The 26,594-nt window shown below is 41.8% G+C and overlaps 2 protein-coding genes and 1 long non-coding RNA gene across 5 annotated transcripts in view; 1 reads left to right on the top strand and 2 right to left on the bottom strand.

Moving 5' to 3' along the window:
* LIN9 (lin-9 DREAM MuvB core complex component) overlaps positions 1-8,588 on the bottom strand; it is a 51,894-nt gene extending 43,306 nt beyond the window's left edge. The window contains exon 1 of one of the 3 annotated variants that reach the window (XM_048843350.2): positions 8,510-8,588. In XM_048843350.2, coding sequence (XP_048699307.2) covers positions 8,510-8,588 — 79 coding nt within the window. The remainder of the gene's footprint in view (positions 1-8,509) is intronic. The other 2 variants (XM_048843352.2, XM_075127051.1) reach the window with 2 other exon arrangements.
* A 132-nt stretch (positions 8,589-8,720) lies between these two features.
* On the top strand, positions 8,721-18,845 carry LOC142071624 (uncharacterized). Its single transcript, XR_012667751.1, has 3 exons — positions 8,721-8,846; positions 10,888-11,551; positions 14,034-18,845. It is a non-coding gene; the product is annotated as an uncharacterized LOC142071624 (long non-coding RNA).
* Positions 18,846-19,201: 356 nt separating this feature from the next.
* The window catches only part of PARP1 (poly(ADP-ribose) polymerase 1), a 54,441-nt gene continuing 47,048 nt past the window's right edge, over positions 19,202-26,594 (bottom strand). The window contains exons 18-23 of the mRNA XM_048843349.2: positions 26,156-26,254; positions 25,320-25,472; positions 24,800-24,927; positions 24,354-24,415; positions 22,235-22,349; positions 19,202-19,915 (exon numbers count right to left, since the gene is read on the bottom strand). Coding sequence (XP_048699306.1) covers positions 19,834-19,915; positions 22,235-22,349; positions 24,354-24,415; positions 24,800-24,927; positions 25,320-25,472; positions 26,156-26,254 — 639 coding nt within the window. The 3' untranslated portion in view covers positions 19,202-19,833. The remainder of the gene's footprint in view (positions 19,916-22,234; positions 22,350-24,353; positions 24,416-24,799; positions 24,928-25,319; positions 25,473-26,155; positions 26,255-26,594) is intronic.

Genomic DNA, 26,594 nt, shown 5'->3' with positions numbered 1-26,594 from the left:
CATCAAAGGAGAAAAATCTTTTGGAATGCAAATGAAGAACTTTAACATAAAAAGCTAATTTCAAAGCAAGTGGTCATTGTGTGTGATGACTTAGGACTCTAAGTGCATTCCTCACTCATTGTCATCAAAGGAAAAGCCCATGTGGGTAATGACACTGCTTGGTTTCTGTGAGAAGCAGCTATAAATTGTATTCCTGGAAAGATCCTTTCTCTCTATTTGGATTCTTACAGGGCAGTGTACCAGACGCAAAGCAGAGATCCCCAGAGATAATCTGGGTACCCTGAAAGGAGGGCACACAAAGGACTTGCTTAAAACTACTTCTCCCCCATTCAAAAAGTACAGTTTTGATAGTGATTATCCTTCCCCTCCTTTTGACCTAAAACTGAACTAAGAAGGTTCATAAAGTGTAGCAAATGTGACTTAATACCAGTGATTGTGGAAGCTTTGACACAATTTTCTACATATACCCATGTAAAACAAACTAGTGCATTTGAAGTTTAAATTATGCCATTTTCACAACTGGTCTTACATGTTTATTTAAAATAAGAATACTGATGAGCCCTGGTTTAAAAATAGTTTTTGGGGACCCCCCCCCGCAGTGTTTTTTAACTCTGTATCATTTGTAATATCCAACTGAGATTTTGAAAATAAACTTTTTAATATCTACAGCTTTTGTTCTTCCTTGTTTAGCAAACCTAGATAACATGCGTACACAATCCAAAAGGGGGACTATATGATTCAGATGAGGGACAGAAGGATGCAAAGCCTTTCCCCCTCTAGGTTGCTAACCTGTCTGAATCCAGCCCTGACCAGCAGTGACTTTGAAACTGATTATATTACAACTTTCAAATAGGTTTGTAATCAATGTCATGGTTGCCTTTAGATGTTTTTTGTCCACATACAACATGGTAATACTCTAGGAGTAACCAGGATAGCTCTGAGAGTTTCATTCCTGCCAGTGGCCTCAGAGGTATCTCTTCCTGTAATTAAGTGGGCATGCTTTTTTCCCCACATCAGAGATGGGATCCCCTAATCACATCAGTGCAACTAGTTTGGCTTATCCTTTCTCCCTGTTCTCTGTGCAGAAGGATATACCAAAGTGCATTGTTCTATGTACTGTTGGTGTCACTCTGTTAGCATGTCATGTCCTCCAAGTCCTATGCCCTAGTGATGCAAGATGGGATAGCTGCCCAGATTTTCCCATAATGCACGGATACAAAAACAGGCAGTGTGGCAGCTATGCACATGCAAACGGGGTTGATACAGTTGTCTTGTGAAAAGCAGTGTACAGTACATGAACAAAACTCAGCCATATGTGTTATAAGCTGATCAAAGAAAGAGTTAGAAAAACATGGTTGTGCTTGTACTGTAGACAGAGGCAAAAGTTATTACAATTTGATGGCTGGAAAGTAACCTGTAGCTAGGTGGTGTCAGTTCAGTTATTACTGGTATATACTACTGATGGCCATTTCTTCAAACAATCATCACTGTCAATACTAATTATAACCACTTTTGGCTAGTCTCAGTAGAGATACCAAGCCTGAATAGACCTGGAAACTGAACTATGATCTCACCCAGAAGTGGCTGAGGAACATGGATGCTGTAATACTACTCCTGGTGGTATACCTATATGGAGGATGAATAAGACTGTCACACCACCATACTTAAAAAGCAATAAACTCATTGTGAAAAATACAGAAGCTGACAGTACACAACTTCCTTGCTTACGCATCGCTCTATAGAAATGCCATCAGAACTGTTCACAGCTCTGAGAACAGCCTTTGTTACTTTGCGGCTGCTACTCAAAGTCAGAAGAGCAAGCAACAAGTGCATTAAAACAAATTTTACGTAGACTTTTCAAATATAGTATCTTTTAAAATTATTTGACAGAGGTGTTGTCATAAATATAAAGGGAAGGCTAACCACCTTTAAATCCCTCCTGGCCAGAGGAAAAAACCCTTTCACCTGTAAAGGGTTAAGAAGCTGAAGACAACCTCGCTGGCACCTGACCAAAATGACCAATGAGGAGACAAGATACTTTCAAAGCTGGAGTGGCGGGGGGCGGAACAAAGGGTTCTCTCTGTCTGTTGCTTTTGCCGGGACCAGAGCAGGAATGCAGGTCAGAACTCCTGTAAAGGGCTAATAAGCAATCTAGTTAGATATGCATTAGATTCTGTTTTGTTTAAATGGCTGATAAAATAAGTTGTGCTGAACGGAATGTATATTCCTGTTTTTGTGTCTTTTTGTAACTTAAGGTTTTGCCTAGAGGGATTCTCTATGTTTTGAATCTGATTACCCTGTAAGGTATTTACCATCCTGATTTTACAGAGGTGATTCCTTTACTTTGTCTTCAATTAAAATTCTTCTTTTAAGAACCTGATTGCTTTTTCATTGTTCTTAAGTTCCAAGGGTTTGCATCTGTGTTCACCTATGCAAATTGGTGAGGATTTTTATGAAGCCTTCCCCAGGAAAGGGGGTGTAGGGTTTGGGAGGACTTTGGGGGCAAAGATGTATCCAAGCGGGCTTTTTCCCTGTTATATATTTGTTGGACGCTTGGTGGTGGCAGCAATAAAGTCCAGGGGCAAAAGGTAAAATAGTTTGTACCTTGGGGAAGTTTTAACCTAAGCTGGTAAAAATAAGCTTAGGGAGTTTTTCATGCAGGTCCCCACATCTGTACCCTAGAGTTCAGAGTGGGGAAGGAACCTTGACAGGTGTGGTGGATCTACATAAATATTTTTATTAGAGTCTGGACATTCCCAATCATATTATAATCAATGTTTACATAGATCAAATTTTAATCAAATTAATCAATATATTAATAATAGCATGTAAGGGATTGTAAGTGTCTTCCTAAAAACTGTTTACTAAATGTATTTACAAGGACTGAAAGAAAACTACTTGGAACCGCACGCCAACATTGTCTTAAATATTCCTAAATAAACTACACAGTTTTAGAATATTGTAAAATTTTATTTATTTTTGTAGCACTTGTCCCCTTGGCAGTAATGTCTCATACTTTCTGGTAGCATAAAATTGTTTTTTTTCATGAACTGCCACAGTTTCCAGCCAAGAGACTGCAACACCAGCTTGAGGACCCCAGTTATAAAAGACATCCAATTCACTTAGCCGCAAGTATATGTATACAGTATTCTACAAATTAGACTGGCTAGCACTGGCAGCATAACACAAGAGGTGTAGCAATCATACTAAAGAGTACAGCTATTTTTAATCTTACTTCTCAAAAAAAACAGAAATTGATGCCACTTTCAGAACTGCAAAATCATCAACCATTTACCTCAGAGTTCCAAATTTACCAGGATATAAAATAAAAACAAATGCATTCATTTAGTAAAATTAGCACAATAATTCCCTGGGTAGCAGCCATACTATGCACACAACAGTATTAAATATACAAATCCAATGACTGTTATGCCTGAAATACTTTTACTGCTACAGATCAGAAACTTCAGGGAAATATAATCAGGGCCCTTTGTATTCTGTGATTCTTCAGCTATAGGATCTGCCATTGACCCTACCTACCTCTTGTCACAGAAATGTGAGCCACATTCTCCATTTGCATTTAAAAAATGATTCTAACCCTCCCAGCTGTGAAGCCTTGAAAACATTAAATGAGTATAAACCGCTTCATTATTGTCTTCCTGAGTCTGCAGTCTGAACCAATGAATCAGAAGTGTGAATTTCCCTATATTAATTTCAATGGGATATTAAGTCTAAAACCTGAAGGTAATAGTTTAACTACTTCACCTATGATAATTCTAGCAGAAGCATACACCTAGTGTGTTCATCCTACAATTTCAAACTGCCTCCCCCCCATCTCCAGATGTTAGGAGTCCCAAATGTTTCCTAACCACTTATCCCAGCCCCGTGACAAATTCTAGAATGCAATTAGGCAATGTCAAGATAACAATCTCTGGCATATTAAAAACTGAAAAATGTCAGGATAGTGTATAATAAACTGAACGTATCAAATAAATAACAGGGTTATCAGCTGCATTCAATGCCACATTTAAATCGATTAAAAAAATTTCTACAAAAAAAATGAAGCTGCTGCACAATTTCTCATCTAGTGCAAAAACTGGTAATCATGAAATAGAATTTAGGTCCATCTTGCCATAGAGAACAAGGGGTTTAACTACAACCTATTTTATATAAAAATTCACAATGGTAAATTCTGAAAAAAGCTAACAAAATGTAATGTTCCTGAAAATCCACTTGGGTTAATGGGCTATGCAGAAGACGGAAAGCACGGGGGTCCTATATTCTACCTCTATCGGACACTGACTCGTGTAATCCTTTGCACTGTTATAGCAATTTACCAGAATATTTTGTAGGTACTGTTACTTCCATTTTACAGATTGAGAATCTGAAGCTCAGAAAGGTTAAGTGACATACCCAAAGTTATACAGAAAATCAGTGTCAGAACCAGAACTCTTAAGTATGAGACTGGAGGTGAAGAAACAGATGTTAATTCACAAACAAATACTGTGTTTAGTAACACTTAAAGTGACACCACAGCAAACAAAATCCAAAGAACACAGAAAGAAGTGATTAAGAAAAAAGCTTCCTGCATTTCTTGCTATCTTCATATTGCCTACAACCCTGTCAATAACACATTCTAACACTCCATAAAGCTTTCACTTCCATCTTCAACAGATACTGAAAAGCAATACATATCCCAGCTTCAAACTTCCACTCTAACCCAAAACCTTAATCGTGACCTCAGCACTATTAATAATACCTAGCTCTTATATAAAGCATATTAACTTGACAAATACGTGGATTGTGCAACAGTCAGATGTGCCAGTCTAGTCACATAAAATACACACCAATGTGCCACACTGCCAATAAGATGTGTGAAGTTTGATGAACTTGAGGTACATATTGTTTTTCAGTTTATGTTGGAGATGGAAGTGAAAGTCTTATGAAGTGCTAAAATGTGTTATTGACAGTGTTGTAGGCAATATAAAGGTGGCAAGGAATACAGAAGAATTTTCCCTTAATTTGTTATTTTCAAACTTTTAAGGTTTTGGATGGATGGTGTGTGTACCAATGCAACCTTAACTATCCACTAAAAGCAGTTTTTTGTTTTTTGTATTTTTTTTTAAACTCATCAGTGGATAGCTCCCAAGGGTCAGGGAGAAGGAGAACTGTGCCTGCCTGGGAATCAGAAGGAGAAACTGCACTGCACAACCCTTCGTAACTGTAATGACCCTTCTGAAGGGTGTAAGAGACTGTAACAAGCCTTAGAAAGTTCTGTATCTCTTATAATAATTTTATACCTGTTAAAAAGTAAGTAGGCCAAGAGCAACCCACCATATTTAGTAGTGGCTACAAAACCAAACAGCTGGAGAGAACCTCTATGAAGGAGTTTGTACCGCTGCCTACTCCTTGAAACATACTTCTTCTGCCTCTCATGGACTTCTGGAAATTAGATATATCCAGGAACTGCTGCAGCAGTAGGTCTGCCTATTGCGCTTTCCCCTCCCCTCGGTCTCCCATCCTTAACACTATAAAACATAATTCTCCATCTTCAAACCTGACAGTATGTGACAGCCACCACCTTGGCTGACACCAGAGATTAACCCAAGGTTTCCAGAGCTAAAAGCATGAGTTTTTACAGCTTGCGCTAAAGAGCCATGCTCTCAAGTTGGGAGCTGTCACAGGCTCTAACCCACTGGTTCTCAAACTTTTGTATTGGTGACCCCTTTCAAATAGCAAACCTCTGAATGCGACCCCCCCTTTATAAATTAAAAACACTTTTTTATATATTTAACACCATTATAAATGCTAGATGCTAAGCGGGGTTTGGAGTGGAGGCTGACAGCTCGCAACCTCCCATGTAACCCTATGTGAATCAGATACAAATGGGAGGTGTGTGTCTCTCTCATGCACATTCCAGAGAAAATAATAAAAAAAACAATGAAAAGTAAATAAAAAGATTTCTGGGTCATTCAAAAGTGTCTGGTGGTTTGGATTTGGCCCACAGCCCGCCTATTGACTACCCCTCGGTTAAATAAACAAAATATGTGACACGACTGAAATATGAAACATATTTTGGCAATTTACACTCTAATTTACAGATTATCCTAGTTCTTAAAGTGCAAAATCAGTTTTAAAGAGGTCTTCTTAATGTGTGACTTATACACAACCATGCCATCCTCTCACATAGGCGAGCAGCAGGATTTGAATGCTGTGACCTTCAGATCCTCAGCTCAGAACTTTAATATTTCACGTACTGGAGTAATTACCAGCTGGCAGAGGAGTATGGTTTATATTGGTTAGAAATAGGATAAGCAAAGTTGGCAGTCAGTCAGTCAGAAAGGCAATGTGGTGTAGTAGATATGACTGTGTAGTTTGCCATGTTGGAAACATGGGTTCCATTCCTGACTGTCTGTAGTAACCTTGCATAAGCTGTATGTTTTCAGATAGGGGAACTTGAACAATGTATTGAAGATGAGGCCATAGACTTCTACAGTTGCATTATAATATTTTTATATTGTTTTCTATCCCATGGGTTCTCAATCTGGAGGTCATGAACATCCTCCTTTTCTTCTGGCTAAGTGGGAGGAGGGTCCTAAACTTTTTCTGTTTTAACAAACGGTTCCCGGAGGGAAAAGGTTGAAAACCATTGCTCTGTCCTTGTTTTAATTCAATCTAAATTTGTGCTTATTTGGTTGAGCATCACTGTGCATCAGTTTTCATCAGGTTGTTCTAAATGAACCCATTTAGGATTTTACCTTGCATTGTTACAGTTCATTTAGAACACATTAGTGTGTATAAGTAGTTCAAATGGTTATTTCCGATGTACATTCCTTGTACTTCTTTACACGGACTTAATCTGCCAGGCTGTTGTCCAAATGCTTCTTTGCAATCTCTATCCTCCCACTGTCTCTCTGTTTCTCATATAAACAAGAAATTCTTTAGGTATATCTTTGATTTGTGCTTCAAATTCTCAAATAGCCCTCCTAGTTTCAATTATATGAAGCTAGCCCTCCTAGTTTCAATTATATGCTGTATCATATGCTCCTTTTTAATGGATACACTTTACAGAGACTTACATGTTTTAGCTTGAATAAACTCTTGTGCCTTTTCAATTAGCCCTATCATTTTTCTGTGCCTTTCTGCTTTCTTTCTTCAGTGTCTATTTGTATATTTATGTATAGTATGCATGTCTATACGCATATAGCTTGCATAACTCCCATGAACGAGCATACATCTCTATTTGTCTGTATTTGTAGTTTTGTTTGTCCACAATCTGTATATGCAATGGTGTTGTAACCATGTTGGACCCAGGATATAGAGAGACAATACAGGGGGAGGTATATCGCTTATTTATGTTGGTGAGAAAGATAAGCTTTCAGGCTAACACAGCGCTCTTCTTCAGAGTAACAGAGCTCTTCTTACCAACACAAGTTGGTCCAATAAGATATTACCTCACACACCTTATGTGGTATTACCTCACATGCAGCAAGTCTCTGACAGTGTACAGCACATGTATCAACCTCTCTGTACGTTCATTTGCGTCCACATATACAGTGCATGTCTGTGCCTTTGTACACAGTGTAAGTGTGTGTGCGCCTTCATATCCCCATCATACTATGTTTAGTTTGCATCTGTCCCCACATGCAGTGTGCGACACTGTGCGGCATGTGTATCCCCGTTCTTGGCATGGCCCTGGATGCAGTTTACATGTCTGCATGACCCGCATTTCTCTGGTGCCTGTCAGACAGCGTTTAGTGTATGTTTGTGTGCCTTTGTGCACCCCACACCCCCCATCTCCCTGGGTCATTTTAGTGCCCCCAGTACAATATGCATGTCATTATGTCCCACCCACAAGCCTCTCTAGGGGCAGTGCACTTGCTTCTGTCACCCTCTCCCCAAGTGCACTATTAGTACCTCCCAAGATACAGGGCACAGCAATGGCCTGTTCAATGCACAGCACTCATTGTGCCCCCCCTTTCTACCTGGGCCGAGTCCCATCCCCCCAGTGCAGCGCTCCTGCCCCAGGCGCTGACCACCCCCGTCCAGGAGCAGCTTCCCGAGCCCCAGGGGCAGTATCGATGCTCACAGCTGTTCGGCGCGTCCCTGTCTGTTGACAGGCAGCGTCCTGGCCCGGGTGCGGCCCGGCCGTGGCCCGGGTGCGGCCGTGGCCCCGGCCTGCCAGGCTGCGCCCGAACTCGGGGTGCAGGTCTCCTCCCGCCGGAGGGGAGGGGCGGGGCGGGAACCCGCGGGTCTCCCTGCCCCGCTCCCTGGGCGGCCCCTCCCGTCTGCGCGGGGTAAGGGGTGGCGGGACGGGGTGGGGGCCGGGCCGGTTCCAGAGAAAGAGGAGGAGACTCGGGCTCCGGCCCGAGCAGCGCCCGCAGCAGCCGGTCCCGGCCCGGGGGAGGCGGCCAGGCCGGGGCGAGCTGAGCCCAGGAGCGGCTGTGCCCCGCGGGGAGGGGGAGTGGGCGCCGGGCCGGGCGGGGAGCGGGCGCGGGTCGCTACTCACTCTCGTCGGGCAGCTGATCCAGCTCCGCCATCTTGAACGAGCCGCGCCGCTTTTTCAAAGGCTGCCTGTCGCGGTGCATTGTGGGGAGGGGTCTGGGCCGTGCGCGAGGCGGCGCTGGCGGCCCGGGCTGCTCGAACCCGTCGGGAAGCGCTTGTGCCGCCGGCCGGGCTGCTGCCGCGGCGGAGGCGGCGGCGCGCGGGGCGAGACCAGAGGGCTGGGCTCGGGGGGCAGCGGAGCCGGCTACGGCAGCCCCGGCGTCTCCTGCTTCCAGGCAGCGCGCACCGCTCTCAGCCTGAGCGCGTCACTGCAGCTGCAGGGCTCTGCACCCTTATTATTGGTAAGCACCGTCCCTCTCCCCACGCTTAACAATTTGCTGGGGTCTGTCCCCCCCCTCCCCGTTTTATTGTAGAGGGAGGGTGCCTTGGAGCTGGGCACCCTGAATTTAGGGAGACGGGAGCCGCTTTTCGTACTGTTATCGTTCAAGAACCACGGTCCTGTTCTAAGCATCCCTCCTTAGTCCCTGGTTTTCCAAATAATGCTCCCTCCCCCCTCTCCAAACGGTTCCCCACCCAGCTTATTTGCCCTCCTCCCAGCGAGCTGGTGACATGAGGCTGGCAGGTGGCACTGCAGGGGCAATCGAATCAATTTAGTTTTTAGAACATGAGAGTGGCCCTACTAGGTCAGCCTAACGGTCCACCTAGGGCAGCGGCTCTCAAACGTCATTGCACCATGACTCCCTTCTGACAACAAAATTACTACCTGGCCCCCACTGGGGAGAAGAGCCCGACCCCGAGCCCCATCGCCCTGAGTGAGGGTAGAGCTGAGGCTTCAGCTTCAGTCCTGGCTCCCAGCAAGTCTAAGGGTAGCCCTGGCGACCCCATTGAAATGGGGTTGTCACCCAATTTGGGGTCCCAACACACAGTTGGAGAACTCCTGCTCTAGGGCCTACTCTCAACCTCATCTACTTGACTCTGCTTGCCCATATGCATGTGTGCAGGATGTCTATAGTAAGTGGTACTGACTGTCCTGCACTTCTAGTGGGATCTCAAGAGCATTGGCTATCCTGCCTAGTAGCTCTTGAAACTGACCATAGTCATCTGGTGAGGAGGAGAATGTTGATGACACAGCCACGTCTAGGGCCAACGAAGGGAATCTTCCCAGGTCCGTTGGCACTGTCTACCCCTGGTTCCAAGTGTTTACTCTACGAAGGATGGGGTGGTAATAGAGGAGAGTCCTCCTGTGTTGAAATAGTGAGGGCATAAGCTCTAGTATGGCCAACCTGGGGTTGATCCTGTTGTGTCAGTGCCTAAGGAACTAGATACCAGGGGCTCCTTGGCTGAGGTAAAGGAGGGAACTGCCACAGTGCCATTGGAAACCTCTGGTAGTACTGGCTCCAGAATGGAAACGGCAGACTATGTCAAACAGCCAAATCCTCAGACTCAGAAAAACTGGAGTCTGCACGAACTGTGGTGCCAATGGAGCGGTCGGAAGGGGATGCATTAAAGGGGTATGGCCAATGCAGGAGAGGGGGCCCTCTGAGCAGGTGAGCGCACCGGAACACAGGGAGACCTCACTCTTTCCAGGGCAAACAGTTTTGTGAGGTCCAGGATCACTGCCAAGTCTTCCCAGAGTTAGTGATTACCAGTCCTGGTCCCAGCCAGAAACTGGGTAAGGGATGTGTCTCTGGACCAACAATTCACAGGATGCTGGTAGAGCTGAAGCAGGAGGGGTACATGGTTCCGGAACCAGGACTGGTGGATCCAGTGAACAGATAAGCAGCCTCTTACTGCTCTTGTGAGCCTTGGAATACATTGCTCCTCAGTGGCCAGAACTCATGGATGATGCAGCGTCCTTCTTGGATTTGGAGGAAGACTTACTGTGGGGTCCATAGCACTGGTACTAACGGAGCTGGACAGAGGCTCCATGGTAGGGGGAGTGCTCTTAGATTGTTCAGACTGACATATGGGGTGGGGGGTTCCCCCCGGCCAGGATCTGATTGCAACCCCATGGTAACCTCCACGAGGTGCTGTTCGAGGCAAAGAGCTCGGCCTTCCCATGTACGAGCAGGGAGGAAAAGGCAGATACTGAACTTGGATGCAGTGTGGGCTTCCCCTAAACCATAGAGTGTTGGAGCTCGTTGCTCATGGGAAACATGCAAGGGCAGGAAGTGCAGACTTTGAATCCCAATGTCTTCGGCATAATCCAGTACCCAGATCCTAATGCTGGAAAGGGGGGAGGGTGGGAATTGTTTGGCTGGAAAACTGCCAAAGCGGCATCCCAAGTCCTTAATCCTATAAAACTTCTAGGAACTAGAAAATTACTGTAAAAACAATAAAATCCTAACTTTGAACAACAGTAAAATCAGTTTTTCTATAAAGTTTGGAAAATGGGCAAGAGGACAGCAGAAGCTCTGATGCGGACCGTGAGAAGGAACTCAGCAGAAGCTCTGACACAGTGGTGAGAAGGAACTGGAGACATGGTCTGTCTGCCCTGCTCTTTATCACCTTGGGCGAAACCATGAGGCAGTACAAGGGTGCCTGCGCAGATTGATGAGCAATACTGTACTGTTTTGAAAAAGCTCTGGCTCCAGGTGCATGCACATACCCCTCAGTGGAATACAGTAGGAATCCTCACTTGAAAAAGAAAGGTGGATTTGTACTGTTTGCCTAATTTCACACATTTGGATCCTTTATATGTGAGGCTTAAATAGCTGAAGTTATGAAAAATTCTGCAGTATGTAAGAGTAACTACTGTGATCTATGTGTTTTGGGAAGAAGATAGGAGGGGTTTTTCCAACAAACAGTGTGCTTAAAAGCAGTTTAGTTGAACAGAATAAACATCATTAGCAGGACAGACACAACAGTCTGAAACTTAGCATCCAGTCTCCATCTAATAATTCAGAAAAAATATTATCTACAAAGAGAACTATTTAGCAGCCATTCTTCCCCTTATCTTCCAGTGACTGAGATGTATCAGCACAAACATTCCACATTGCACAGTATGAAATGAAGTGATTGGAGCCGGGAGATGCCAATGGAGATGGTTAGTTTAACTGCATTGTTTTATGAAGTGTTTGCATCAAATATATCAATAGAGAACATCTGATCATTATAGTTACACTGGTTATTACGGCAGAGAATACTTTTCATCAAATGACTCACCTTGAGTAATATAGAAATAAGTGCACAAACAGCAGCAATATTTTGAGTCGAAAAACTGTTCAGTTTTATTTGTTGTAAGAATATTTTCACTATTAAATGTTGAGTTGAGGTTCACAAAGCCCTGCAGGTCAAGATGTTCTAGGACAATCACTGCATGGATGTTTGCTTGTTTAGGATACCAGGAGTCTTTGATTTTAGACTATGGGTTAGTCTATGCAGTGAGGGACAGCCCATGGTGGTGAATCACAGACTCTGGATCTACAGACTCAGACTCACACAACAGTGTTAAAAATAATGTGTAAACGTTCAGGTGCAGGCTCTGAAGCCTAGCAGCCTGCTTCTAGCTGTGTAGACATACCTTATGTTGTCCTGGAACCAAAGAAATTCAGAATTAAGGTTGAAACTGTCCATACCTCACCATTTCCCCTCCTTATTATAATAAGTGTGGAATATGAAATTGTTCCCTGTTTGGTAAAACATGTAATTTTTAAGCAAAATGGATTCTATGAAGGGTATACTTTAAATGTAGGATTTCCTTGGTTGTGTGGGCTAAGTTATGCTTTTAGCTACTTTTCAATTCTCACCCCCCCCCCCTTTTTTTTAATTGTTAATTTTCTTTAAAAGATGCTATGGGGGCTTGGATTTTGTACCAAAAGAGTGACAACTGAAATTGTGGCAGAGTGTTTGACTGCTTCACACAGATAAGATGTTTGATTAATGACAATTAAATATCTTGAAAAAACTTCAGCTGAAACATAATTCTAAGTTGCAACTGGTAGCCATGCCTTAAGTGAAGAAGTCATCTACTTGGCAGTTTCCAATATAAAAATTTAGCTTGGCTTCTGGCAAAATTTTTCATGGAAGTAGGAATTTGTATTCCCAGGAGTGGAAAAAGGCGACTAGTAACTTGTTTGACGGGTACATTGGTGCTAGAACTTAGTCTCCTGTACATGTTAAAAGGGCTCTGTATTCTCTTCTACTACACTTAATCCAAGTGTAAAGGCACACACAGATAGGCCATCTATGCATGATATTCCCTGCTATTGCAGATAGGGAAAATAATATTTGTTTATGAACATCCAGCCCCCCTAGGAGACAATTACAAGGCAACTAAAAGTGCCATATGTGTTTTTTTAAAAATGAAGGCATGGACTTGCACATTCCAACTGACATTTTAAAAGGTAACCTGTAATTTTTGTTTTTGCTCCTCTCTTATAAAACAGGGTCCCCTGTCCCCCCACTTGTTTTGCCATCTTAGAAATATCAACCTGCCAACTCTGGTTTTGGACTAGCTGGGGTGGCCTCTATTAAGTCTGTCCCATTGGATCTTGGTGGCAAAGACACCAGCAGTTGCCAGCCCTCACTGGAGCTAGACTGGAGGGAAATTTTAGGGGGGAAAGCCTACTGTAGACACAGCCAAATGGTCAACAACTGTTGTTAGGACATTAAATTTCTAATATAAAAAAAACAGTACAATAAAACCCTTTTTTAAAAAAAAAACAACACACACACTTCCAGAGTTTTCACATCCCCCTTTGCTGGTCATCTTTAAGTTATTAGATCACAGGCTACAAATCAGCTGGACATTTCTATAATGTTCCATTCCTTCAGCTGCAGTTGCTGCTGTTACAGATTTTGTAAAACACATCCCTGTTACACAGTATGTCACAAGAGTAAAGAATAACTACTTTATAATTTGGATTCCAGCATTAACAAGTTTTTACCTTTTGGCCTTTCAAGCTACTATACCAGTGCATTCAAGCATTTTATGCCTTTTCATTTCTTGTGTATATGGTATTTTCTACAAAATGCTACATACACGGAAAAATACTATCAATCAGGTCAGGTGTAGTTTCTGCCGGCATTTGATGATCACAGTTCTTAGGCCCCACACCTGAGCTATTCGTTTTGACTGTTCATGTCCTTTTATAGCATTTAAAAAATGCCAGCAGCTTACATTCAAATGGTACCACATGCGGTCATAGAGAGGAAAGGGGAAAACCTGAATGAAGATTTCATATTCAAGCTTTTTGGCATGACAATGGCCCCATTTGTACTGACACACAAATTATAGTGAAAAACAGATGTCCACAGTACTAGCAATCTATCAGTCCATCATTAGATGTTGCTGACCACCTACCTGATACAGATGGGAGATTCTGTATAAATTGGCTTTGCTTATTCCTTTAAGAGGAGTAAAGAGTCATGACAGGCTATTGCACTTAATGGCCTGAACATCATCCTGAAGTTCCCCAGAGCCCACTCATCACCCCTGTTTTTCAACTATGCAAGACACTGAGATAATGTAAATCCCTGTATTTCGACTATTACCAATGTGTTCTACATCTCTTTGTTGCATATAGTGCAGATGATGTTATTTCCTGGGGGCTGAAAAAAATTAGCTCAACACTTATCCTAGGGAAGATGGCGATGATGGGAGGAACAACACACTTCGTGTCAGGAACCGAATGCTCTCTGGTCAGTAACAGTACTCTTGATGGACATTCTAGTGCAAGCTCTTTATCCTGCTGTATTCACCACTGTTCTAGGCCATTCAACAGAGGCTAGAAATACTTTGTTTCACTTGTGACTAGCCAGGAGACTATGCTCTTTTCCTGGAGAGGCTTGCCACCTCTAGGACTACTACGCCACGTTCTCAGTGGAAATGAATGTAATGGCCATACAGTAACTGAAGCCAGTTCATCATTCAGCATCCTGCCTCAGAATTGGGATAGATAAGACCAGTGCTCCACACTTTTTAGTGGCGCCTGATCCAATTCCAGATGTACTTCAAGGTGTTGGACCCTGATCTTTAAAGCTTTGAATGAACTAGGGACAAGTATCTCTGATTACCTCTCCCTCAAGTACCTGCAGTTAATACGAAAATTGCTGCTGATTGTCTGTAGGCACTGAATTCTTGGTAGAAGGCTTCAAGCTGTAGAATTCCCCCTCCTAAATTATCTCTGTACTTTAGCTTCTTCTGTTTTCATAGGGTTTCTTTTCCCTCCACAACTGAGCTACAAAATGGTTCTGCTACTCAGAATAGCAACTAAAACAAGCACAGGATATGAAATCTAGCTCTTTGTTCGTGTTATGCTTATGCCACCTAGAAACTACGGTAATAGATGCTTTATAAAGCCAAGAAAAAATAGCCAGACAGTAAATTTTAGACTACAGTGCATGAAGGTAGACACAAAAAAACAAAACAAAAAACTTCAGGACAAAAATAGCAAATCGTGTCTTTATAGCTAGAGCTTAAATTTATTTATATTTTAATCTTGTTATTTTAGGAGTGGGGAAGACAGCTGAGCAGATCTAACTTTCCCTTTTCTTACTCCCAAATCAGTAGAATATTGAACTTAGTGCCCAAAACTTTGAAAGCAAAAAACCACTTGTTTCAGGGGCCAATCCTGCAAAAAGCAGAGTACCCTCTGTGTTTCATAGATTTCAGTGATATTGGCACCTTGCAGGGTCAGGCTTTGGGTGAAATGGATTTTCCATGCTTTTAGATTAGAGCAGCCCGCAGGAAAACTGCCATAGCAATGTTAGTTTAGCCACACCAGATGTTGTTACCAGTCTTCTACATGCCAGTGTATGAATGAAATGGAAATACTTTTTGGGAGGTAGCCCAGTATTTGTTCAAAGGCAGAAACCCAAGCAAGCTGCTGGCCAGATGTATGTAGGCCAGGGGTTCTCAAACTGTGGCTCAGGACTCCAAAGTGAGGTCACCAGGAGTGGTGGGGCGCAGGCTTTGTCCCCCTTTTCCCCTCCCCCCATGGGCGGTGGGGCTTGGGTGGGCTCAGGCTTTGGTCACCCCCCTCCTGGGGTCATGTAGTAATTTTTGTCATCAGGAGGGGGTCGCGGTGCAATGAAGTTAGAGAACCCCGATGTAGTCCATCACAGTGGAAACATTGTTCGTTATAGTCAAAGACATAGCAGAAGGGATGCAAGATGTAGAAAAGAAATACAACAACTCAGAGTTGGAGGTCCTTTAGTCACACAAGTATTTTCCCTTTCATTTATGTACACAGTGATGATTTTCTTTAAAAAACAAAACAAAAACAAAACTTTGTCCATAGGCTTTAATACTAAAGTGGTTTAAAGGGGAAGGATGGAAGTGTGGTTAAGGTATTAACCTGGCGTACTTAAGAGAACTGGGTTCTAATTCCTGTCTCAGCCGGAGACCTCCCAAGGGAATGTGGGCAAGTCACTTACCCTCTGTAGTCTAGTTTTCGTCTGTAAAAGGGACATATTTCCCTTTCTCCCTTGTCCATTTAGATTATAAACTCTTAAAGGCAGAGACTCTCTCTTACCATGTGTTTAAGCTAGGCACTGTACAATGACCAGTCTCAGCTGGGCCCTCTAGCACTACCATAATACAAATAAATAACAGATTTATTCTTAAATTGCTTCTGCTATAGTTCTCCTAATTCAGAAAATTCTTCACTTGGTAATACTTGCATAATTTCTTCCCAGCATATTTCAATTGGAATCATTCCTATTTTGATCTAAACTCCTTAACCCTCCAAAAAACAATCTTATTTAACTCTACAGTTCCTTCTTTGAGAGTATTATGGTCAAGTGCTGCCCTGTACTTACTCAACAAGTCTGTTCCCTGCATTTATTCCAAGTCTTATCTGGTATTTTAGTGACAAAATAGGTCTGCTATGTTTTTCCTCTCATGTTAGTCCTGCACAGCCAGTACAGTTACAGGAAAATGATTTACTCTGGTCCACACCGTCAAAGAGGGGCTGATTATCATTTACACTAAGGCACTCTTATGCCACGCTGGCAATAGAATTACATGTATACCCTCAGTAAGGCCCTTCACATTGCTCTGGAAGTAAAAGGAACTTTGAGAGAATGAGGCGCAGAGCTTTTTATCATTGATGGGGATATGAGCCCAAAAATCACAATAATTTTCTGATTCCAGGTTGGGTATACAAGGCTGACATTTAGGATTTTTTTAAAAAAACTTGTCAACTGAGCAACTTTGGCATGAAGTTAAGACAGTCAACATAAAACCCCACAAAGCCAATTATTCAGAGCAGAAACATACCAGTGTTCAAGGGTTCGGTTCATTTGATTTGACCTATAGGAAGTTGCAAGGTAAAATAAAATCACTGTGTTCAAGCTTATGATAGTTGGGATACACTGTAAGTCTTTAATTATTAAACAGAATATGCACTGGAGAAATATTTTCAAACTCAAATTCCATTCTGTAATGGAGATTTCATTGGACTACAACCTGCTAACAAAGACTTACAATAAAGGACACTCCAGTGTTTGTCATAATCAGTTTCCCCCCCAATTCCCTTAACTCTTTGCAATACTCCTCTTACCCTGGAAGGGGGAAGAGGCTGCTGCTGCACTCAGAGGAAGCCCTTGGCTTCCCAGTTCCTCATGTACCTGCGCTCTGTTCCCCATCTCCTTTTCTGAAAGGAGCAACCAATCAGGGGCCCCTCTCTCTCTCTAAAAAAAAATCTTACAGTACCAGCTGCTCTTATTTCCTTCAACGTTTCCTTCCCATAGAGCAACAGCAGCTCTGTGTTCCCTCTATTGGCTCTTCATTCCCCTTATTCATTCAGTCCCAGCTCCAGCAGAAGCAGCCATGTAGGCAGCCGTCAGCCTTGAAACTCCTCTTTCAAAGGCAGTGGGACACCCCATGCGTTAGGAAGTGGATCTGCGGTTTCCACACAAGTATCTAATGACTGGAATGCAACAAACCCAACGGGAACTGTACTCTGCCTCTGCTGGTTTTTCTTTCACTGTGGGGCAGGGATGGATCTCACTGCCCATGCAGCACTGCCCCACGCCCCTGATTTTGAGTTGCAGGTAAGGGCTTCAATACAAACACTTACACTTCAGAAAAAAAATCTCCCACCAGCAAGCAATTGAAAATCCCAGTGGATAATCCAATTTTACAATTCTACTCAGAACCATTGTGCACGGAACCCCAATAAGTCAGAGGCAGCAATTAATATAGTTTGCCTTGCTTGTTGCATTAGCAACTGCCACTGTTCTTAGAACACTAATTGCAATCACACCAACTTCATTATGTAAAAATCTGGTCCACACTCTAAAAATCAAGCATTTTATCATTACTGTGGCTGCAGGCATTATGATATACATATTAGAACACTGCCCTGAATATGGACTTTCCTCTGTTGAGATTCAGCAAATTTAAAATGTATGTATTTTAGCCCTCAACATGTGTAGTTTGTGAATGAGTCACAGAAACAGGGTTATTAGTTATTTACTCCATGTTTTACGCTGCGTATATCAAAACAATGCAGAAATGGATAGCTCAGGATATTACGTAAGCAACATTTCAACACTAAGTCACCATGATCAAAAATCATGCCAGGTTGTTTTGTGGTCTATGGGAAGTGAGTTGGTCTCTCCCTGGATTCAAGAGAAATACCCACATCTCAAAAACTACCATATTTAGAACTAAAGGCATCTTCTGTTTACAGTCGCTCAAGAGCGGTCAAGGACAAAATTGGCCATGGAGACTGAACCTGCATTTCAGCTGAGGTCAGGACAAGGGAAGCCTGCTGTACCCATGCAACCATTTGTTCTGTGGATCAAAAGAACATCAGTCTACAGCAGTGGTTCTCAAACTGGGATTCGTGAAATATTACAGGGGGTTCTCGGGAAAAAAATCCCTAATGGTGGACAGAACTGTCACTAGGGACCCCAGGCAGCACAGGGCCAGCATCCCGGAGCCCCTGGATTTCCAAGAGCTAAGCAGATCAAAGCAAGCATATCTATCACAGTGAGGAGATTTAAACTTCAAGACTCCTTCTAAGAAGCAAACAAAGGGAGGCAGATATTTTTTGTTTTTAAAATTAAATAGGCAGCTAGTATTGTTTTTAAAATTACATGAGGAACAAGTTTAAGCTTTGTTGTAACATGCGTCGTTTGCCTGGATTGCTCAAGACCTGAATCCTTGTGTAGGAGGAACTCTTTGAGCTGCCTTCTTAAATAGCTTCATGCTGTTTCGCATCTGATACTCCTTGATGAAACACAGAAGCCGTGTCTTATAACAGGCTTATTAAAAGTGATACAAGCTACGAAAGTGAGGTCTTGCAAGAGTGTTGCCATTTTCATAATGTAATACAAATACTGTAATGATAATAAATAGTGTGAAATAAGCATGTCATAAAAACAAATTTTATATTTCCAAGATCACTGCTTTTATAATTTATACTTAGGTAAAGGAGAAAATCCCTGGAAATATTCATTTTTAGGAGGGGGTTCGCGAGACTTGACATTTTAGTGAAAGGGGTTCACAGGTTGTTAAAGTTTGGGAACCACTGGTCTGCAAGAATGACCACACACCCTAAATCACATGAAAAATTGGTATTTAAGGGGGTTTGTTGAGGCTAACACTGAACAAAACATAGCAACATGTGTTGGTGCTTTCCATGGACATTTACCACATTTGGCCTTGGATTAATCAGAAACTGCTTACTACTACCACCACCGACTGTTCACGGGGAAAAAAAATCTCAATGGGCAGTCCAAGTTTTCATTCCAACGTGGATTGTGAGATGCCTCCACAGGTTTTAATGTTCAGTGTTTATATTTAGAGAGACATGGCGTGTTTAAAAGCATTACAAAAGAATACATTGAAACAATTAAAGCAATTCAATCATTTTGCAACATAAAAATAAAAGTTGTTAATATGAAATTAGCTTTTATTTTTACCTCAAAATAAATGGACGTTTAACATTTATTCAAAATCAAAACAGGAAGAGGATATTTTAAACAAGAGGGCAACCTTTTTTTAAATAGCGCAACTATTTGTAAACATTCATAAATTCCTTTTCTTCCCCAACTCCATTTGGCTAAAATCCCCTTCCTTTTCTGTTTTTTGGTCTACCCTCAATTCAAAGACACACTTGATAGCCCAAAAAATTAGAAGTGGCTTAAAACAAAACCAGGTATTCATTCTCATCAGAACTCAGTTCCATGTGCTGCCACATATTTATATAAAAACCTCTTACTAAAGTGATTTACTAAATCTGGATTTAGTAACCTCTTCTGCAACTTAGCTCTTTGATACCTTGATAAGGGAAGTCAATGCTTAAGCAGGTCAGAAGTCAGCACTAGAATGTAACTACATAATAACTCGTTAACAAGGCTTCTAAATAGGGTTCACCAGAGTGATGTTTTATAGTTGAACTTCAGTTTCAGCAAGTACTTCAGATTTACCTGAGCGACATCATAGACAATATATCTGGGAAGGAAACAGTGAGTTAAGGAACAGCTACTATAAAATAACAATATAAACATAACTTGGACTTCAACAGTATTTGAGTCTTGCCCTATGCAGATCTGAATGTAAAAGTAAGCTCCTGATGTCAAATTCAAGGTATATGCCAGTATTTCTGTTTATGTATTAGAACATTCCACACCCCCACCCCACACTTTATTTCATTTTTAGTTTGCAATGTGTGAAACAGAAGTCTATGTTCCATAAAATTCTGACAATATCAACAAAAGGAACAGTGCTAGACTCTGCAAATACTATAGGAAAATCAGCTTCAGCCTAAACTGAATAATGAACTCAGAAAAGCAGAACCGAACACCAAAATTAGGCACACCTAATTTCCTGACCCCACACAACCTTATTCCCCTCTCTGAATCAGAGTATATTATGTTAATTGCTTACTTCAGAGCTCTGATCCAAAATCAGGAATAGGCAGAGTTACCAGATGGGAGAAGCACTAAAGAAAGTGTGATGGGAATCTCAAGAGACACACTGACTTGGACCAGGGACTGCGTTTGCTGAAGATTATGTTTAGCCAGTAGAAAAGGAGTACTTGTGGCACCTTAGAGACTAACCAATTTATTTGAGCATAAGCTTTTGTGAGCTACAGCTCACTTCATCGGATGCATACTTGCATAAACTGAGCCGCTAAGCTTGGTTTCCTGTAGGTGAGACCTACAGGAAACCAAGCTTACTTTACCGAGGAAGGAGCTGAGCGGCTCGGTTTATGCAAGTATGCATCCGACGAAGTGAGCTGTAGCTCACAAAAGCTTATGCTCATATAAATTGGTTAGTCTCTAAGGTGCCACAAGTACTCCTTTTCTTTTTGCTAATACAGACTAACACGGCTGTTACTCTGAAATCTGTTTAGCCAATACCATTCTCGTCTGCCGGGACCTCATGGCGCCAAGTCACACGCTCAGTCCAAATATCAGGGACAAAGAAAAAGGTGTGGTCTGAACATGGGACTAGGGATCAGGAATTCCTGAATACTAATCATAACTCTCTTACTATTTTCCAGTGTGAAGCCAGCCATTTAATCTGTCTCAGTTCCCCATCTATAAAAACAGGGAATACTTGCTGGCCTCACAGAGGGACTGAAAATGAAAAACAGTGCAATTGTTGGCATTGCTAAAATGGACTGACACAGCCTGTATCATAGTTATTATGTTACTAAGTTTCATTAGACAAATAAGGCAGTTCATCTTGTCTGTTAATTTTCTCAACTCTTAATGCTACAAACCTACTTCTAAGATGATGACTCCTAAAGGCAAGTCTACACCACAGCACTACAAGTCTGGTGAAGACACGCTACGCCGATGGGAGAGCGCTCTCCTGTTGGCAGAATTACTTCATCCTTGTTGAGAAGTGGAAGCTACGTTGGCAGGAGAGCATCTCCCGCTGACATAGCACTGGTATGGACAGCGCAAAACTGGAGGTGCTTTTTCACACCCCATAGCAACGTAAATTATATCGATTTAGGCTGTAGCATAGACCTGCCCTATACTAGATTAAACAAATACTCACTAAATCTGCTGTAGATTAAAACTAATAGTGACAAGCTGAATGAGTAGCACATTAGTTGACTTGAATAAAGTTACAATTCCATTTCATGTTGTCAACTGAACTAAGACAGGAGCGATATTAAAAGCCAAAGTTGCCATATGCTCCCTGCTGCCAGCTCTTAAGATAGACAGCCTTGTGGTGAAACAATTCACCCAAGAGCAGTCAGCTGAGTTTCTGACCGGTCTAGAGATTGTTAATTTAAGAAGTTATTTGCTTAGTAGGATGGGAGGAAGTGTATCTAGTAGTTAGATCATCTATTTGGGAATCAAGACACACAGGTGCTATCCCTGGTTCGAACACTGACATACCATGAGTGGGGACTAATGAATTCTAGGTCTCAGTTTATCCATCCATCTAGAAACAGTAAAAGGCTAATTCCCCCCCAAAGTGCTGTGAAGTTTAAATTTAAACTTGTTTACAAAGAGTTCTGTAAGTGCTACAGAAGTGCAAAGTCCTGTAGTTAACATAACTACTCACTGTGTGTACGATTTCTTTTTATGCAGGGTTGATAATGAGAGTTTCTTTAAACATCATTCTAAAATTATTCCCCTTGTAAGAGGGACTCTGCAAATTGTAGCTTGCTAACCACTCCATGAAAGATCTAAAAGAAAAGGCTTCTGTAGCTAAACTTCCTCTACATAATGGTACTTGCTAATAATTCTGCATGTTATAATACAGAGAAGTGCTTTCCAGTTAAAGTGGAACGATAGTAAAGGATACTCATTATATAGAAGACAGGTATCGCTAATTCCAGATGGAATCCCATTCCCTAAAGGAATATCTACACCATCTAGAGTGATGGTGGCTGAAGGATCAGGTGCAGTTTTGCCCAAACCTATGAAAGAGAAAGATAGTGTTAATTATAAGTCTGAAATGTAGGCAAAATCTTGTTTGCTTAGTATTAGAAAAATTCTCACTAATGACAGTGTTACAGTCATTTATACAGTGCAATAGATGTGTATGATACTTTACAGACCATTACAAGCACATACCCCTACTCACAATGGCTTGTCATAAAAGACATTTGGGGAATTGTATGGTATGTCCAAATACAGACTAACATGGCTGCTACTCTGAAACCTATGGTATGGCCAGTCTCTCTGGCATGTAGTTTAAGTTTTCTTATTTCTTCAAAGGAAACTGTGTACAATCGCCAGATTGCCCATTCACAAAAAGAGCCCATTTCTGCTTGCACTGAAGTCAGAGGGATCTTATCCAGTTCCCATGTATGTTCACTGGAAATCAAGCGCTTCAGCACAGCCTCACTTGTACTATAAGCCAGGGATTCTTAACCTTTTTCTTTCTGAGCAACCCCCCACCCACACTATAAAAATTCCATGGCCCAGCTGTGCCAAAACAATTGGTTTTGTGCACAGAAAAGCCAGGACCAGCGTTAGGGGGTAGCAAGCAGGGCAAGTGCCTGAGGCCCCACACCAAGGACAATATGAAACTAAGTTGCTCAGGCTTTGGCTTCAGCCCTGGGTGATGGGCTTCAGTGCCCCGGGCTGCAGTCCGGTGCGGCAGGACTTTGGCTTTCTGCCCTGGGCCCTAGCGAGTCTAATGCTGGCCACACTTGGCGGTCCCTCTGAAACCTACTCACAGGAGGCCCCACAAGAGACCCCAGACCTCTGGTTGAGAACCACTGCTGTAAACTACAGATTTATATCCCAAGAGATCTTAAAAGTGACACTGACAGTGTACAGACTATATTAAATATACTATCACCTCACTTTTGGCACTAGTAGTCCATTAGATTGTTATGACTGAAATAATTCAAAATTTAATTTATTTTTCCATTTGTGCTGGCTGCTTGGTTTAATTTCACACATCTTGGACACTTAAAACTGATGGGTCAGATTCACTTTCCAGTCTCTCATACCATTCCCAATACAGAGTATGTTTATATTGTAAAATTTAAATGAAATTAAAATAATGAACTAATTCCTGTTCTTCTGTATAAGCCCCTCCTTGACATACAGTTAATTTGGGGCCTAATGTATACTGTATACTTAAATGAACACTTATGTCAGATCTTTACTAGAGCTTATATTTTTAAAGATCAAAGATGCCTATCAGATCCACGTGAAGCACTTTGTTTTATCAGGGGCATTTGCCAAATGTTACTATTCCCCCAACTTTGTGCGGATAATTCTCAAAATTCATTAATTCCCTCTAAATTCTCCTCTACAAATCCCCCAGAAAACAGGAACTCTTTTTTTTTTTTTTTAAAGTAGCATTGTAAGAACAGCAATCATTCCAATTCCAGATTTTATCAGTAACAGACAAAACCAACTATTTATTCCCTGAATATTAAAGACATAAGAACATAAGACTGGCTCTACTGGGTCAGAGCAAAGGTCCATCTAGCCCAGTATCCTGTCTTCTGACAGTGGCCAGTCCCAGGTGCCCCAGAGGGAATGAACAGAACAGGTAATCATCAAGTGATCCATTCCCAGTTTCTGGCAAGACATTTTGAAAGTGTTCTACAAAATCCTTTACACTATTGGTCTATCAAGTAACATCCTACCTCCAGCAATGCCCAATACCAGATACTTTAGAGGCAAGTACAAAGCCCCCAAACACACCTACTTTATTGTTCAGTGCTACACTTGGGGGGAAATTCCTGCCTGAACCGTTAGACAGCCAGCTAACATACTATGAAGCAAGAAATCCCTCCCCATCTGAAAATACATAAAATACATTATTGAAGGTAATGTTATCAAATCCTTTTAAAAGATACAGCCATAGCACAAGACTAGACTATTCTTTTCACCAAGCAAAAGCTGTCAAAGTTTGTTACAGTTAGCGTCACCCTGATAATTTCTCAACGAAGCTTTACCTTTGACACTGTGTTTTCCCTTGGGCAACTTAGTTATGTGGGAAGCATTCTTTAGCTCATGCCTAGAAAGTAGAAAGAACAACATTTCTAGAGGAGTTGAAGAGAACTTTCTTAATGAAAAATAAAGACATTTTGTTACAATACTGTGAAGTTATTTCACATACTATGCCTTTAGAAGGCAACACCATCACAGCTTCCTTCCTTATCATGGTTATTACTATTTATGCTGTTTCTTTTTAAGGCAATATTCTCTATCTACAGCACAAATTTTACTCAAATTATTTGCTTATTTCAGGAGTTTCCAAAATTTTCCTGATTTAAGAATGCTTTTAATTATTTCCAAGCAAACTGCAACAGCTTCTCATTGTCACTTGGATGTAGAAGTTTGCAGCTTAGGTGCTACCTTCTACAACTCTGAGCCAGTTAATAACATACAAGTTACTTACATGTTTCCAAGGGCAACCTCTCCCAGTAAAATTAAGCCTATTGGGTCAGTCTGAGATGTGTGACAGTAGTTGGCACTCTTGGACACCATGTCCGCAAAATAGATACCTTTACCGAACATGTAACCAGTCTGGGAGTGGGAAAGGAAAAAGGTTATCAAAATAAAATCCCATCTTCAAAGACCAAGTTGATGTTGAAACCATCTGCCTAGAATTCTCTCTGTATTAACTAGAAGAGTAATGCTACAAAACAACTCCCAAGCACTGTTTGAGGTGTAACTTATTGGCAAACTTATAGACATGTTGCTCAGCAACCATTCTTTCTGGACAGCTTGAACAGCATTAAATATTCACAAAGGTCATCTGGCCCCTCCTTATCTAGACAGTCTCTTCTTTAGGCTCTTACCAATAGTGGCCCCAGGAGACCAGATGGATGGAGGGGGCAAAAGGTGTCAAGAGGAACAGGATGAGTGGCACAACAATCATTTTTATGCACTTGTTTAACAAGTAGCATTTTACATACCACAGGAGCTTCAGGTGGAGCTATTCGGAGACCCTGCGAGAAGATGCCAGCAAAGTTGGTAGCGCGGGAGCCATGCCAGAGCAGCTGGCGATTATGAAGCTGTCTGAACGGTTTGTAACGCTGATTTTCTCCTTCCCGTTCAATCTTGAAGATCTTTATCATTTTAAAGAGAGAGAAAGGAAAATAAAAATCTCATGGTTAATTGGCGCATGGCAAGATGGTCTGATCCTGAAAATGGGTTAATCTGTGCTAGGAAAGTTAACATACTAAGAGAAGCAAACTTCATACTGTTTTCATACTGTCATAATCTAACTCCAGCAGCCAGTTATCTATAGCAAAGGTTACACCAGGACATTTCATTACACGTTATTTCCCCTAAGTGCTAGGCATAAGCAGACTCAAGGGGGCCCCCCTTTGCTTTTTTAGAATGTGTTGAGGGAAAGGGGGCACCAAAATATTCCTTCGTAGGGCTCCGAGTGGGCTAGCACCACCTCTGTTCCCCAACCCCCTCTACTTTTTATTGCTCACAACTTTCTGAATAATTCTCCTTTGGGGCTGAAATTTTCCAGCTTTCAGGGCAAAAGGTGATTTTCCCCCTGGATTTATTAAGAGACAAATGAAAATAAAGACATCTTGACAGCAAGAAATGTCTAAAAACTTAGATTTGAAAATTCCTCCCCAGCTCGCCTTGAGATTTTGTTGTTATTCACTCATGTAACAAGTACTTTCTATAACAAAAACTCAGTAGTTAATCAACACACAAAAGAGCCATGGAAGAAAGCAAAAGTGTATAAACCAATTTTATACATCCAACTCCCCACCCCTTCAAAACTTACATCCACAACTTTCAGATCATATGCATTATGGGTAGAGGCATGTGTATTCTTCACATACTGCTTTATGATCTTGGCTTCTTCTGAATCTTTATCAATAACCTGGGAGGAAAGAGCAGAACACAAAAGGTTTCCTTTAAAAATGCAGATTAATGTGAGCTTGTTAGGTCATTTGGGGACTGAAAAATTCATCCTGCAGTTGGTGGCTCCCCCCACTAAATCTCTTATTTATCACTAGGAAAGACATGTCTAGGGCATCGTAAGATATTTTTTTTGGCCAAAATCAAAGGATCATCTCTGTGTAAGTTGAAGGGTGACCCAATCTGCTATTGGAGGCTTTGGAGAGACAGGGATATATGGGCTTTCCCATTCCACCCTTCAGGAACACAAACAGGATTAGAATTAAGAGACTTTTTTTGTATAGATGGTGGAGTGAATACAG

This window comes from Caretta caretta, chromosome 3 (assembly GCF_965140235.1).
Source record: "Caretta caretta isolate rCarCar2 chromosome 3, rCarCar1.hap1, whole genome shotgun sequence".
NCBI classification, from domain to species: Eukaryota; Metazoa; Chordata; order Testudines; family Cheloniidae; genus Caretta; species Caretta caretta.
Note: the sequence above shows the minus strand (reverse complement) of the source record. Positions and strands in the feature narration are given on the sequence as shown.